The sequence below is a fragment of the Accipiter gentilis genome, chromosome 19 (genome assembly GCF_929443795.1).
Source record: "Accipiter gentilis chromosome 19, bAccGen1.1, whole genome shotgun sequence".
Classification (NCBI taxonomy): Eukaryota; Metazoa; Chordata; class Aves; order Accipitriformes; family Accipitridae; genus Astur; species Astur gentilis.
The window spans coordinates 10,730,789-10,747,224 of NC_064898.1; the positions used below are offsets into that span (position 1 = coordinate 10,730,789).

Below are 16,436 nucleotides of genomic sequence, written 5' to 3' on the forward strand. Positions count from 1 at the left end.
AAAATGCAACTGGTTGGTAAAACCATTATCCATTGACCCTTTGAATATATTCATAGACAGTTTAAACATTTCTTTGCTACAGAGCACTTTGGGAGCTGATGGATACAGGTGGGGTTTTTATTGGGGGGGGTGTGTGTGTTCAGATTCTATGTCGTTCAGCAGAAGGAGTTTGGAAGGCTTTAGCAGGAGTATAAGCATACACTTACTCAGTGACTAAACTAAATTTCTGATGCTAGAGCCATACTTTATGTTACTGTTGGGGAGGAGGGGAATCATACTTCAGATATTCATAACATGTTGTACTGAGCACATGTTTTAGCTAACTATTTTTGCTGGGATTTTTTTTAAGACATGTTGGAATAAAGTAAGAAGGGTTCTTTTATACTGTATGCCTTCAAACACTTGAATTGAATGTCTTGTGTGTTTTAGACTGATGTGCTCACTTGCTAAAGTAAATAAGCATGTAATTTTTTTAGTATGAAAAGATATAAATCTTTCCCAAGCCCTTTTATTTGCTCTTATGAATGGTTTTGTCATTTCCAGTGCTAATTATCCTTGATATTTTGGCCTGCTTAGAATTTGGAGGAAAAGTGCAATGTATTTAAAAACAAGAAAAATGCAGTCTCGGAAACATTAGCTAACATCTGCAGATATTCTAGGCTTTTCAGTGGATTTGCATTTGAGTTGATATTGCAGGGTACACAGTTGCTTGCTTTGGTGTATTGCAGAAGTAGAGGTCTGGAAGCTGGGGGAGAAGACAACTAACTATTACTCTAGAGTTGTCTGTTGCTCTGCGCAGTAAAGTACCATATCAGTCGTGGTGCAGTGACCTGTTCACTGGGCCATATCTTCTAGGTGTGTTTCATCGGTTGTGTTAGGGGAGTGGTGGTAGCTTTTTCTTGTCACAGCATGGAACAGCTTATTTGTGAGGAAAATTTCAGGGCACAAGAGCCTGCTTTGGAGAGCTTAAATGCCTGGTTAAGGTTGGTATTTGGCCAAGTTTCTTAGACTTTTAGTTTCATTCATACTGCGCAAGATGACAGAGGAGCGGGGAGGAGAGAGCTCAATTTCCAGTCCTGTTGCACTGAAAACCTGGTAGTGATTTGTTTTCCAACTGTTTTACTTAAGTACTTGCTGATGTTTATGAATATGTGGTTTTGCTTATGCTTGTTTGATTCATCAAGATAGGGAATCTTAATCTTTTAGATGGCATTAGCCATCTAAATTGTGGCCATGGCATTAGCCATCTAATTGTGTTATTTGTATTTCTGAGCATTGTTAATTGAACAATAATCAATGCAAAAAGGACAACTTGTGAGTTATGTGAGTCGTAGAGCTATGGTACCTGTGGTCTGTGAGGCTCATACAGTTTCGGCAATTTCTTGACTTACACTGTGGAAATGGTATAGGGAACACGTATAATACAAAAATCTTCATTTTTAAAAAGCAGTTTTCAAGATCTTGAGACACTTTCAGAAACATTCACCCTGTCATAAAGTCAGATCTTTTGTGCATTTGAAAATAAATTTGACTGAGTCTCAGAAGTCATCCCTTGTGCTTGATAATCTAGTTCAGCATTTACATTGTAAGCTCCAGAATTATGCTCTTGCATATCTTGGATGCAAATAACCAACTGCCAAGAGTCAGGGAGCAGCAAGAGCGGGCTGCTCCGCAGGAAGGCAAGTCAAGGGTGGAAGGTGATGGGCAAGGCAGGTGGGGGAAGTCACCTCACTGACAAGGTGCAGGAGAAGCCTTCCAAACCAGGATAAGAGAGCATGTCTGATGACAGTAGACGGGGTCAGCCGTGGCCCAGTGATGGCCAGACAAGTCTGCAGTGATGACTTAAGTTCAAGGTCAAGTCATCAAGTCAGCGCTGATGTCTGCCAGGTACACGGGCTGGGCACAGGCATCCCTGAAACTTAGCTCAGGCAAGGACCAAAAGTGAGGGCCTGAGCTTAACTGCAGCTCCTGAATGACAGGGGGCCAGGCCCCCACTCCTCGCAGGTCTTTTTTCCCCAGCTCTTTCTGCTGCATCTGATGGCAGCTTACAGCTGCAGCATGTCAGAGCTGCTCGACTGCACAGGCAGCCAGAGCCCCAGCAGGTAGAAGAAGCTGCAGAGCCTGTTGAGTGTGTGCAAGGCCCTGACACTGGAGCTAGCAGAATTACAAATTGAAATACACTTTGAATAGGGGTAGCACCTAATCCCTATGAAGGGGAACTGGTAAGTGTACTTTGAGGCCAGGCGTATTAAATATTGCATTTTGTTAGCTTCCATACAGTGAAGATGGTGGTTATAGCTATGGCTTTCTTTTGAGGCAACATTAATATTTTCCTTAAAAGTCAAGCATGGCTGGTGGAAATGTCTTGTGGTTTTTTGTTTTTTGTTTGTTTGTTTGTTTTTAACTGTGTAAGTGGAAGTAGTGGTGAAAGGATAATAGTATCTATAGTCAGTACAAGCCAAGACATTTAGCTTCTTAGAAACTGCAAGCTTGGGACCTACTGTTAAAGCAATGTTGTTTTATGGAGCATCACAGTTACGAGGTTCAACATAGTTTTAATTTCAACTGTAAAATATGCAGTATTTATTAAAACTGTGTTTGTAGTGTTAATTATAATGCATATTTCACAATAGTTTTCTAGACTTCCTTTGTTTGTATCATAGGAAATATAGTTCATATTCAATTGTTGAATAATACAGAATTTTCTTAGTATGATTGCTGCTGTTACCCATTTTATTATGAGGTTTTTATTAATATATTGTAAGTGAAATAATATATTATATCTGAAAGCTTTGAGAAGTTAATTCAAATTATACATTTTTTTTCTTTAAACAGATGTTCCGAAATGCGTTGGTGAAAATGTTTGAAGCTAAAGACTTGGACTGTGTGTTCCTAGAAATGAACATGAGTATGAAGAAACGGTATCACATGGTATATGAATGCATTCCTCTTCCAAAAGAAGTAGGAGATATGGCTCCAATCTACTTTAAGGTACACAAAAATGTTTTTTCTTAGGTTATGTGAATGTATTTATCATAATTCATCTATTTCTGGAAAACTTTTTGATATTCAAGTGCTATTTTTGAAAAGACGGATTCTTTGATCCTACTTCTTGATCCACTCTTTGATCATATTCCTTGATGTTAAAACAAGCCCTGTAAGGTAATTCTGTTTTTCAAGTACTCAGTGGAAGAGCTGTATGTCACTGTGCAGTTGCCTCGAGTCTGACTGCACTGACAAATACTGGAAGAAGATGACAGAATTACAGTTTCTTGAAGTGCTGCAAGGATTGCAATACTCCTCACTTAAGTCCTGTAGTATAAACTTAAAACCCCATACATGTGCCTTGGCAAGCATAAAATGAGAAAATAATGTCAACTGTTTTAAGAAATACCTAATGTTTCATCCCCATTTTATTTCAGTAAGCCCAAGTTTTATATGTGTCTTAGGTCTCTGATGAACATTAGACAGCATGATAGATATTTCTTCTATTGCTTTTCTGGTCTCTTCACCCTGACCCTGGAAGGAAAGTCTCATTGAACCTTTTTACTGGAAGTGAGGCTTTTTGGCTTTCAGCAACTGGATCGTGATTTGCCTTTTATAAGTAAATTATTTTATTGGTTCTTTGAAATATTTTTATTTTCTGGAAATAATGTGATTGGGTTTTGATTAAGTGGAGCAGTCAGTATGATGAACAGCAATGTAGTAACTTTTACCACATTTGAAACTTTCCACCTGGTTGATTTCATTGCTATGCTTCAAGTGCTGGTAAAACTTGTGTTTTGTCTGAATACTACAGGAAGGATGAAGTATAAGACTTAATGAAATGTCATTTGCATAAAACTTTCTTTCAGAAGCTTCCGTCATTAAAATCCACAGCAAATGAAATTTAAAAGGTACTTACACTACACGATACCCACTTCTGTACTATGGAGGATAGAGAAGCAGTATTAAAGATTTTTAAGCGCGAACAGCCTTCTAAGCTGGATTCTCCTCTTAGTGTTTGAAAAAGAAAAAAGACTAATATAGTGTAATGAATTCATAAGAGGTTTTGTATGAGCTTAGTAAAAAGAGAGTGTGACCTTTCAGTTGGAACTTATTAGAAATAATTTGTGTCAGGCAAAGGTTAAATTTAAAAAAAAAAACCAAACAAAATACCAGAGGAGCAGAATTAAGTAATTAAGTGAGTTTGAAGATACTGTACGATGCCTTTATAAAAAGTATGTAAGTTGTGGAAATCAGAAAGGTTGCCAAAAATAAAGTTGCTTTGTTAAGAAATAGTTGGTACTTGCAGTGCAATGTACTTCGCTACATTAAAAAGTTAGCTCTTTGCTTGTTGTATGAAGGACTATTTTCACACTTATATAAAATGATTTTACAGAAAGCTATAATGGAGTCTGATGAAGAGTGGTCCATGAACAATAAGTTAATTGATCTTTCTTCAAAAGATGTTCGGAAATCTGTAAGTAATGAAATGTATTGAACACTGAATTTCTCAGCAAATTCTTCTCATCTTTTTTGTTATTAACTGTTTCAAAGAGAAAAGAAAGGGAACACAATTAGATTAGTGCATTAGGACATGGCATTGGTATGATTAGAATTAAGGGTCTGACTGAACTCCTAACTGACATTAGGGAAAAGATTCCCATTTATTTCCACAGTTGGTGGACTGAGCTGCAAGCATTGGTTGAGAACAAAGCTGGCACTTTGAGGACATGTACCAGCATAATTTTGTTGATTAACTTTTAAGAATTAAGGTAAATCAAAGTTTTGCAAATTACTTTCCTGAAAAAAATACGATGTGTCTTTTTCATTGACCTAGAACAGCCTTTTGTGTTGCTGAATTTATGAAGCAAAAATATAAATAGTAGTATAGTATTATAAATCTTTTTATTCTAAAATAAGGGAACAGTACTTGTATCTGTCTCCTGGATACTAAACTGAAACATATTTGTATATACAAATTTTAAAGGAATAACACTGAAATTGTTAGGCTCAAAGATTGTTCCACTTTTTAATATTGAAGTGAAAGATGAGTGTTACGTAGACTTTACCACAAGTAGTTTAGTACTATGAAGTAATAATACTTGATTTCTGAAAGTGTCTTTTAGTAAATATAACACCTTTACACTAAAAAAATCCTGGTTTAGGAGAAAGAGGAGATGGGGTTTAATAATGAGACATGAAGCCTAATATGACAAAGAGGGAGATTAAATGCAGAACAGTAAGGAATTGCGTGTCTGTATAGTAGGGAGGGATGTTGTATATTATGATGACTCTTGAACCAAACCAACAGTGGTACCAAATGTGGCAAAAAGACGAAATTTATTCTGCCACCTAAGCTAAAATGTCATATAAATGGGAGTCAGTTATGGGTCACCTTATTCAAAGTGGTGTGGCTTCACCTGGAAAATTTCGTTCTGGCTTTGGGCACAGTGTTTTAAGACAGTTACAAAAGAGGAGAGCATAGATTAGAAAACTTAACTAAAGAAACTGGTTGAGGGGTTGTGCAGTCTAGGAAAGAAAAGACTGAAATGGGATGTGATGGTAGTTTTCTGCATATAGGAGATTGTTTTAAAGAAGATACTAGGTTGTTTGCCAGCACTATTGGGTGCAGACAAGAAGGAATTAAATTAGCAAGGATTTAAATTAAAGCAAGGATTTAGGTAAGACTTTAAACGTAAGGTGGATGCAAACAGATAACAAAATAGCCATGCTTTGGATATCTTCTGCTCATCGGTGTTTCAGAACGGGGAAAGCCAAAATCTGTCACAAATAAATGAAGTATAATTTTCTTGACACATGGTAGGACATCAGGACATTTGATTTCTTTAAGAATCTTCTTAGCTGTACATTTTTGTGACTATTTTATACCCATTTGAAGGTAGGCCAGTTTTCAGATTATGTCACGAGTGTAAATTGTTACACAGTTGTGTGATTTTAACATTATTTTAGTATAAAAGAAATGCCTGTAACCTTCAGGAAGATAGGAAAGTATAGTTTAGAGACTGAGATGAGGTTTGGGAAGTTGCAGAATTGTATTAGGTGATGGTGGTGCCTGGAAGGAGGGTCAGACATGGCTGAGACATCATCTAATAGATGGATTTTATGCGGAAATTGGGACTATGGTGTCCAGAGGCAGAGTTTAAGCATCCAGCCCTTGCATAGCATCAAGGTCTTCTCTGCTTCCCCCTCTGCTCCCTGCAGTGAGGGAGCTGGGGGTGGTCAATGGGCTGGAAGGGGAGCACAGCCAGGAGACCTGACCTGGCAGCAAGCACTGTTCAGCAATAGCCAAAACACTGGCATGTTATCAATGCAGGTTTAGTCACTGGTCCAAAACTCAGCACCATATGAGCTGCTGTGAGGAAAATGAGCTCCATCCCAGCCAGACCCCCTACATTGCTAGACACAAATAAGATAAAGCTGACGCTTTCCTTAAGGTGTCACCTGCCAACCCATTTTTTACCTTATTTAATGACTTTTTTTTTGTTCATTTAAAATGTTTTAGGTTTCTTGCTATGCTACATTGACCCTCTGTATTAAGTCTTAATTATTTTTAGACTGAATTTTCAAGCAATATATTGAACATGCCGTGTGAAAATTGCACAGTTATTTAGATTGTAACAGAGGAAATGCTTATGAATTTGAGGCTTTGTAAATCTTATCTGTACAGGAGCATCCTCAACAATTAAGAGTGGAAGAATAACTTGCAGTGAAGTAGCAGAATACTGCAGCAATAAATGAATTCACTTCTCACTCTGTCAGACTGAAGGGTCTTTCCTTGTGACAGGATAACCGCTGTCTCCTCTCTAGGCTGACTGAATTACTAAATTATCTGATTGGGCAAGTTAATGATAACTTCCAGTCATGTTGTGGTGTTTTCTGGAAGTGTATTCTCTGCAAAGGAGTTTCCCCTTCCCCCTGAGTGTCAATGTTTCCACTGGGTACATATTTCCTGTTATCACACACCACCTTATCTTTAATAAATGCAACTTGCTGGTGGTTGTCTTAGGATTTTACTCAACCTATGTAATTCAGAGGTGTGCAGTCAGGAAGGCATTTGCTCAGTGTGCATGCTGCTGCCTCGTCCCTCCCAGTCTCTTACCTGGTGCTGCAGCAGTGCTCTCTGGAGGTTCTGCCACCCAGTAATCATCTTTTCAGTTTTCAGTGTCTTTTTATCTAGTTGTGTGTTTGTTCTTTCCCCTTACCTGTTTGTTTTACTGTTTCTCAGTTGCAATTTTATGCTATGCATACTTGGTGTGAGGGGTGGTTTAAAATAAAATGTGATATATCAACTGTAAAACCACTTTCAAGTTCATTAAGTTGTGGGGAGATTAACTAAATGCCTACAGTCTGTTAAACATCTAAAAATGTGGTATTGCACATATAGGTTCCTAAAGGGTTACCATACTTTTCTGTGGACTTTGGCCTTCAAGGAGGATTTGCTCATGTCATTGAAGATCAACACAAGTTCCCTCATTACTTTGGAAAGGTATTGTCATGTAAAAGATCAATTTACCAATTATACTCTGTTTTGTAAAATTTAAGTAATTAAAACAGATGCTTGCCAGAACAGTCACTTTGATATACCTTATCCCAGTTTATTAGCTGGCTTTTCTTGGTGAGTCATTATAACTTGGCTTGTTGAATAAAGGAGTAGTTGATTTCTTCATTGGCTGATACTCAGAATGTGATTCTAGATCCATCTTTCTTTTGAATTAATAGGAACTCTAGATATTTGACATATAATCTAATAGACAGAAAATACTTGCATCTATTTAAGAGTTTTCATGGCCATAGTATTGTCATATGGGTGCACTGACTTAAGCTTGCATAAATTAGGGTGCATACACACAGAGACTCAGATGACTCCTAGTAAAATACTTGGGTGGTTAAATTACTCCATGTGATTTAGAGAGTATAGTACATACAGGAAGAACTGCAATAAATTTTCCTTTCTTTATTATGTCACAGCAATCATTTATTCAAAGAGTCAATATTGCAAAAATGTTAAGAGTGATTGGGGAGAAATATAACTTCAGAAGGAGTTAAGAGCAAAGTGGGCACAGCTTTATTTTTTCTGAACTTTTCTCTTAGTCACAAATGTACTAATTTATTAAGAATCTTGCAAAGTTAGGATATTTATGCAGTGCATGGCTTTGCTGTACTTGAAAGAATTTCACTGAGGCAACCATGTAACAACTACAGTTCTAATTTTTTAATTGGTATGTCTTTTAGAATTTCAAGTTTAAGTAACTACCACTTGAAGAAAACAGTGACAATCTCATAATTTGAAAATATATATTTCCTTATTCTGTGGTAAAATAGTGTGAACTAATATGGTAATTATGTATTCATAATTATCTATGTTTCTTCTACTTGCAAAGGAAATTATTGGTGGCATGCTGGACTTGGAACCGCAGCTCTGCAGAAAAGGAATCAGACAGAACTTTGAGGATCAGAGGAAGAAGGTGTTGCAGTTTGCACAGTGGTGGAAACCATATGACTTTACCAAAAAGAAAGAATGAGCACATCCCTGCCCTATATAAGCCATAAATTCTATTAAAGGATATTTCCTATATTAAGAATGACACCAGTGTGTTATGTATTGCTAATATATATTAAAACCAAGGATATTGTTTAATTGCTGATTACCTGTTGTTGGTTTGGACACACAGCCTGACAAACCAGAAGTGTACAGTGGTTTTCGTTTTTAACTTTTTAGCTGAGCCAAAAGAATAATATCCATGTGGCCATTGGAGTTCTTAAAAAATGTAGCTTCTGCTTTTGGATTTTTTATAATCTTTGAGGCAACTTGATTTTTTAATATTGTATTTAACATAGAGCCAGTGCTTAATTATCATGGTGACTTTTTGTAGGAAATGGTGTACATTTTAAGAACATTTTGATTAATACAAATACATTGTTGCAGAAGGAAGCTGTACAGAAAATAATTTTCTGATTTTGAGTCCTTGTGTTCTTTAAGTTGAGGCCATACAAATGTTCACGTAGGATGTGGTTGATGAACCTCCTACTGCCCCTCTGCACAAGAATTAATGCAATTTTTTGTACTTTCTTTCAATATGAAGTAGTATTTTTCAAGCTGACCTGTTGCCCAAAGAATGATGAGACAGTCCATAGCTGGTGGCAAGTGGCAGCTTTAATGGTAACTTACTTTTGATGGCAATGAAAAAAAAAAGAGGAGGAGTGTGGTAGAACCTTAAGGAAAAACACTCTCCCATGGCCAGCAAAGAAAATCATCACAGGTGTATACGGATGGGTTAAAAGATGGGATTTTGGTCCATGGATGAACACTGGGAGCGAAGTAGATAGCAGAGAAAAACGCAATCGGCACAGAAAATGGATGGTTAGTTGCCCGCTGCTTGGAATGCTGACCACGGAGATAAGAGAGCGGAGCAGTACTGGGGGAGGACAGGCAGCAGGCTGTTGCACAGCACAGCTGTGAGCATGATCGGCGCGTGACTGCTGGATTATGACAATATGCCGTGTGTACAAAGCCCATGAACCAATGGACAGGATGGCTACGGCTCGTGCAACACGCCTGGCCAGTGAGTGCATGTGTCATAGGCTCCCTATGTTATAACTGAGGCGTGTTTTGGCACCCACTGGCCATGTGTGCCGAAACCTGTTCTTCTGCAAATGTATAAATACCGGGATTTCCCGAAAAGCATCGGGCTGGTGTACAGCAAGGCCACTGTTGCCTCTGTGGGAACGCCCACGTAAAGCTGGCACCTACCGATTGCTGGGCTGAGTTCACAGCGCAAGACAGCACAAGAATGTTCAGATGGTCCATCTTCCTCAAAGTCCTTGGGTTGGTATGTTAATTTGCTTTACAAGATACCCTTAGTATAACGCACGTATGTAGTTAGTAAATGCTTGCTTTTGCCTTATAGTCAGTGTGTGTGTGTTCCCCTTCTCGGGAATCCTCAAAATCACCCTAAAACAACAGGGATCTTGCCAGGTGACTTTTCTTCCCTGGGCATCCCCTCTAGTGTGGCAGGTGGTCTGCCACAATACTTTTCTGATAATAACTATATAGTTTTCATGAGGACCTGCTCAAACTCCCTGCTTGTTGTTCCTGCTTGTGATGCTGTTAGCGCTGATTGGAGCATGCTCTGATCAGAGGCAAGAGTTGCACATTAATTGATTGTTAAGCTTTGTGTGTGGATGTCACTGGGAAATGCATGTGTGTTATTTAAAGGACTACTCTCTATTGTGTTATTCACTAGGTTTTGTTTTTTCTTTTGTATAAAAGTTACAAAATGGGAGTAGGAAAGCGTGACGGGGGGGGAAAGGATGATTCTCGTATTGGTGTCAATCACTTTCTGTGGGAAACGTGGTGTAGCAGGCTGAGGCTTTGCAGGTGCAGAGCTGGGAGAACAGGACAAGGACAGAAGGACGTGGATGAAAACATTGCCACAGCATTCTCCCAGTGCATAAGGGAAGGGGTGCAGACCTGCGAACAAAAGACTGCAGTGCTACAAGTAAAGGCTCCACATGGCAAGTGGAATGCCCTTAGCATAGGACACATTAAGGCATTTTGTGAGTGTCTTAACATGCTTCTTGTTATTTTCCTGCTGAACCATTCCCCTGTACAGCTCTGTTAACTAATGTGAACTGCTCAGATTGAGAAGTGGATCACTAAACATTAGTGTTGAGTAAGTGTTCATTTCTAGTCCCTTGGTGGTCTTTTGCAACTTTCCTGAAGAGCTAGTACTTCCCCACCACCCCGTTTTGGCAAATAAGTCTGGTAGAGGTAGAAATCTATTGCATTGTGAATTATTTTCTGTAGGATCCTTGTGAATTTGGGTCACTACAAGAGAAATAATTTAAAAATCAGCTAGCATGATAATTTTAGTGATTTAATGTCTGATTTATACTATTTTTCACCAGCAAGCCATGGATAAAAGGGCCAGTTCTACTGTTCTCCAGTAAGTTTTGATCTTCCTTAGGCTACTGGGGAGCTTACAGAGGAAATAGGATATGAAATAGTAGCTGCTAGTAGTTGCTTAGAATGTGGTAACGCTAAAGCAAATTTAAGTGAACTGCAGCCTTTGGTGGTATAAAGCATGACTAAAAATTGTTTTCTCTGAAAGCGTATGTTGCCTCCGGTCTCATCTGCCCTTCCTGGAGGATAGCTTGGAAGCAGCAGAGGTGACTGTCTTAAGGCCATGGAAAAGTCTGTCCTAATGCTGTGCTAGAGATGCAGTTTTTCTAAATGGGATCACTTCTCTCAAAATTTGTGTTCCTCAGGGGAAGCATGTCCTGGTTTCAGCTGGGATAGAGTTAACTGTCTTCCTAGTAGCTGGTACAGTGCTATGTTTTGAGTTCAGTATGCGAAGAATGTTGATAACACTGATGTTTTCAGTTGTTGCTCAGTAGTGTTTAGACTAAAGTCAAGGATTTTTCAGCTTCTCATGCCCAGCCAGGGCACAAGAAGTTGGCACAGGACACAACCAAGGCACCTGACCCAAAGTGGCCAATGGTGTATTCCATACCATGGGACGTCCCATCTAGTTTAGGAACTGGGAAGTGGGGGCAGGGAATCGCCACTCGGGGCCTGGTGAGGTGTCAGTCGGCGGGTGGTGAGCTATTGCCCTGCGCATCATTTGTACATTCCAATCCTTTTATTACTACTGTTGTAATTTTATTAGTGTTATCATTATCATTATTAGTTTCTTCTCTTCTGTTCTATTAAACCGTTCTTATCTCAACCCAGGAGTTTTAGTTTTTTCCCCGATTTCCTCCCCCATCCCACTGGATGGGGGGGAGTGAGTGAGCGGCTGCGTGGTGCTTAGTTGCTGGCTGGGGTTAAACCACGACAAAGCACCATGTTTCACAAAGGATATCTAACTTCTATGTCAAAAAGTCTTTGTCTCTGACTTATGGTCTGTGTATATTTTATTATTTTGGTTTCAGCAAAACTACTGTTATTCTTTGGATCAAAAAGGACTCTGAAATATGGAGTAAAGGTAGCAATCTCAAGCTAGTGATACAGGAAGATGTGTCTTAACCTATTACAATTTTTCAGAATGGGAGACTGTGCTTACCACATACACTGAGAATAGTATCTTGTTGTAATTGATCACAGACCAGACATGCATATCCTCAGGTAAAGCTGTTCCTCTTCATAAGTATCTCTAAATATTCATGAAGCCATGAGGGTGAACACAGCTAGTTAGGGCACTTATGTGGAGGGCATGGTATGCTTAGGCTTCTGTCCTTACTCTTAAAAATATTAAAATATTTTAAATAGACCTCCTTCATCCAGAAGAATACACAATACCTAAATTCTTTGGCACTAAGAGGTGGAAAATGTAAATCCAGGTGTCTTTAGGGAGAACAGGGTTCAGCAGCTGGATTTCTTACATTTCTGTAAATGTGGTCCTGTGTACTCTTTGGTGTAGCCAGGAAGGAAAAGCAACTTCTCTCTTCAAGTGAATCTATGTGTGTGATTTGACAGGTATTAGAACATATTCATGTCCTGCCTTGTTAGACAGGAAGATTCTTACACATAATATGCACTGCTACTCTTCTGCTCAGTGCCTGGCATAAAATGCAATGTTTCCCTGCTATCAAGTTAGCTTCTTCCAACTCTCAGTACTCCCCTCTGTATTTCCTTGCTGTGCTGAAGGAATTGTGTCCTCTCGCCTGCATTCCAGATCTTTCAGCAGTTTCAGGGAAGGCGTGCTGCACCAGCACAGCACCATTACTGCTCCTTGATCAAGCCCTGGGTGAGGTCTGAGCAGGAACTTGGACTGCAAAGCTTTTTATGCAGTTACGTTTGCCACCAAGTTCTCTAGAGAGAACCAGGATGGATGCTATAGTCAAGCAGATCATCTGCCTCAGGCCTTGATACCTTGGAAATTCCTGGCCTGGGTCTGTCTTGGGGAAAATGACCTAAAGAGGCTTCTGTGGGATGTTCACTTTCTTCTTAGCTTTTTCTCAGGCTGTACTGTTCAACCTTGTATTCCCCAGACCCATGCAATTGCTGTAAAAAGCGCCTGAAGCATGAGGCAGTTGTCTTCATATTAAGGACCCACATTTTGAGGTTTTTATTTTTGCTCAAATTGAAGGAAAGCACCATGAATTTGTACCACACCATTAGCTACAAAGTAAAGTGCAAAAGCTGCCGTGGTATCATTATTCTTATCCATAACCAGTGGTTGGTTGATGTCAAGATGATTGCCTGAAGTCATCTGTTGATGTAAACTGAGGTAATGTAAAATGAGGTTGATGTAAGCTGAAGTAAATTCAGCTTACAAATGGAAAGGAAGGCTTTCTGCTAGTTACTGGTGTTCCTCCAAGTAGCTAGTTCTCATTTATGTCCATATTCCACTTGCTTTTGCCTTCTTTTGTGTTTTCCTTTGGAGTAAGACTGAGATGCTGCACTTAGTGCAGTTTTGGTGTAACAGTGGTGGATTGTTACTCTGTGCTTGTTAAAATACCTGGAAGAGAACACTGTGGATTTTTGTTGCTTTGCTAGAAAATCAATACAGCAACATTCAGTCTTAGGTCTATTTATTTGGGCTGATTTTTTTTCAGTTTGTTCATGAATCCAAACAATGAGTTATTCCTGGAATCTTTGTGGGGAACCTCAGCTGGACTGAGGCCCCTGGACAGGTCAGCTTTGACCTTGAGAAGATTCCAGTCTACCCATGAGAGAACAAACAGGAACAAAAACAACTGCAAGATAAACAAGTTTTGAGGCAGTGTTGACCTCAAGACAAGGCATATGTGTCCTTTTGGCAGAGGAGCTGAGTTGTGATGGACTGTGCAAATGTTAACCAATGATAAGACAGCATAATAACTTTGAACCAATAAGGAAGAGACAAATCTGGGGAGCTAAGGGGAAAGAGAGAATAAAGGAACAGAGAAAGAGAGCAATAAAAGCTTTTTGCACTAGCTTGCTTTTATAAAATTTTGTTATCTTGTCGTTTTGTCCGTTTTGACCACGACAAATCATAATCAAATGTGATTTAGTGGGGTTTTACATATTGAGTTCAACCAACTTGTTTTAAATTTCATACAAGTTCTGATTGGAAAATAACATGTTAAAATAAATAGTAACTCTCATGGCAAGAGACCATAAATCTCTTGCAACCTATGAAAGAAGAAACATTTTGATGGGTTCCTTAGAGTGTTCTTTCTTTGGTTGAAATTTCTTCAGCATTTCCTGTCTTCTGCATCTGTATTTTTATCATTAAAGCATGTTTTCTCTTTCTAATTCCAGCTGGACTGCTGGATGAAAAGATGTGGAGACACAGGCTGCTATACTTTTTACTTTAAGTGTAGCTGTTTTGGAAACAAGATCCTTAATATCCTAGCTGAAAGTGCAACTTTTAGCCCTCACAAATCAAGACAATCTAATCCAGTATGAAGGAACAGACTGTAGATATCCAAGCTTGCTAACATCATAATTCTCATGTGCATATTGATGTAGCTGTGTGGTAACATTACTTTTCTAGGTATTGCATTTGTTTATGTCATTGAAAGCGAGAAAGAAAGGTAGGTTACATGCTTCCTTCAAGAAAGTCACACTGCTACACCCTTTACAGGGAAGTTGGTGTAAATTTTACCCCCTAACCTAAGAACGACTGGAAGTTGGTTCTAAAAGATCATTTAAACTTTCCTTGGGTCCCAGATTTCAAAGCTAATAATACAATCCCAGGGTTGTCCCAGGGAAATCTTTGGAAAATAATTATCTATCATTGTAGAAGTTGATGAATTTGTAGTTTTAAACACTGTGTCCTGCTTGGTGATGAACCTTGCACAACTATCCTGCTATCTGTGTTAGTATTCTGAGACTTATGATCGTATCTGTGAAGTACTAGAACTATATTTTAAAAGGACTGCATAATTGTAGGACATCTTTACAAGCATTTTTACCCTCCCTGGTGTCCTCCCTCATAGGTGTGACCTAAGCACTGTACACAGTGAGCCCAGAGGCACATCACACCACACAAAATGAGTGTGTTGGTCACGTTAGAGAAAGTGCAGTCTGAGCTTGTGATGTGTGAGTAGATGTAAAAAGTTCATTTCCCAGTGCCGAAGCTGCATGTGCTTTTGTACATGTGGTCTGAGGGCAGCTGGTGGCCTGTAATGGCTCTGATGAACCTGCTTTAAGTTCTGTCTTAGAATTAAAAATCCATCAATCATTCTTTTTTGGTTTTTAGCTTTTTGTAAAGCAAATACCCTAGAGCATACGTGCAGTAGAAACAAATTTAGCAAAAACCACAAGCATCATTAACCTTTAGGGTAAACTTGAAGGCATTCTTCATGGCCCAGTGTCTTTGAGGGCAAATATTTTTATTCTGCTTTGTGATTTCTGTTCATTGATGCACAAATACTGGTCTCCTGTCAATCTGGAATGATAGACAGGTACAGTTTGGTCTTGAGACAGGACAAGATGTCTTTTCAAAGTCTCTCCCAGCTCTTTCCACTGTGATTTTAAGATCTTATTTAATTCTGATCTTTTATATGAAGATGGCTTGTAGCAGCACTTGTAAGATAAGATATGAACAGCTGATAGAGCTGACGTATTTAATGTGGTATAAATACACAGTTATCACTGTGCAGCTTCCCTATTGCTGTTGTCACAGGTTTACAGGGCTTCATTTGGGGATGCCAACTGATACCTTATGTCTCTAGATGCTTTTTATAGTCAACTCCAGGTGTGTGCTTTGTAGTTGTTGGAAAGCATTATAGCTCTTCCAGCTGTTCCAACATTCTCTATTTTAGTGCAGAACAACTCTCTGAATGTTTGACCCCAGTTCAGCAGGTCCAAGAACTTGCCTGTTGAGGTGGAAGAAGACAACTGACAGTGTCTTTATGGATGATGGTATCTCCAACTGGAACTGAGTATGTAGGCTCTTAGTTTAGAGTTAACATGGGCAAGTTCAATCGGAAATGGTGATTTTGTGCTCTTTCAATCCCTTTCTCTTCTTTCCTGGCTACTGTTGCAGGAATTAGGTTTTCATTGCCTTATCCAAGCTGCTCTTTCATTAGGTAGATTGTCTTAGCAATACTTGCTAAGACTTAGCAACTATTTGCTAGGACTGGCTGGTTCAGCCAGTCAGCCACTAAGATTGACCAGTCTACTAACTATTGGATCTTCAGCTGAATCACCCTCTCCCATGGTTGACAGTGAGGGTTTGCTACTATTGCATAGTAAAAAAGGTAGGTACAAAACCTGTCATGCCTACTGTTTGTTAGAGTCATACCAGCACTCTGGTTCTCCATGTGACTGTGTGTATTAGGATATATATTGAGTACATTTAGAGAAAAACTGCTGAGACTTAATATGATTTCACTAGAGTTACACTGGGCTTTAAAGCATTAAAAATGTCAAAATATGTCCCTTATCATGAGGAGGAGGTAGTTTTAAGTACATGAAAGGAATTGCAGCTTTACTT

The 16,436-nt window shown here is 39.0% G+C and overlaps 2 protein-coding genes across 4 annotated transcripts in view; one reads left to right on the forward strand and one right to left on the reverse strand.

Annotated features, from left to right (window-relative positions):
* Positions 1 to 8,644, forward strand: part of CWF19L2 (CWF19 like cell cycle control factor 2) — a 97,552-nt gene extending 88,908 nt beyond the window's left edge. For all 3 annotated transcript variants that reach the window (XM_049823542.1, XM_049823543.1, XM_049823544.1), the window contains 4 exons: positions 2,836 to 2,991; positions 4,382 to 4,462; positions 7,391 to 7,492; positions 8,388 to 8,644. In XM_049823542.1, the coding sequence (XP_049679499.1) occupies positions 2,836 to 2,991; positions 4,382 to 4,462; positions 7,391 to 7,492; positions 8,388 to 8,528 (480 nt within the window). In that variant the 3' untranslated portion in view covers positions 8,529 to 8,644. The remainder of the gene's footprint in view (positions 1 to 2,835; positions 2,992 to 4,381; positions 4,463 to 7,390; positions 7,493 to 8,387) is intronic.
* ELMOD1 (ELMO domain containing 1) overlaps positions 1 to 16,436 on the reverse strand; it is a 270,336-nt gene that overhangs the window by 237,198 nt on the left and 16,702 nt on the right. The window lies entirely within an intron of this gene.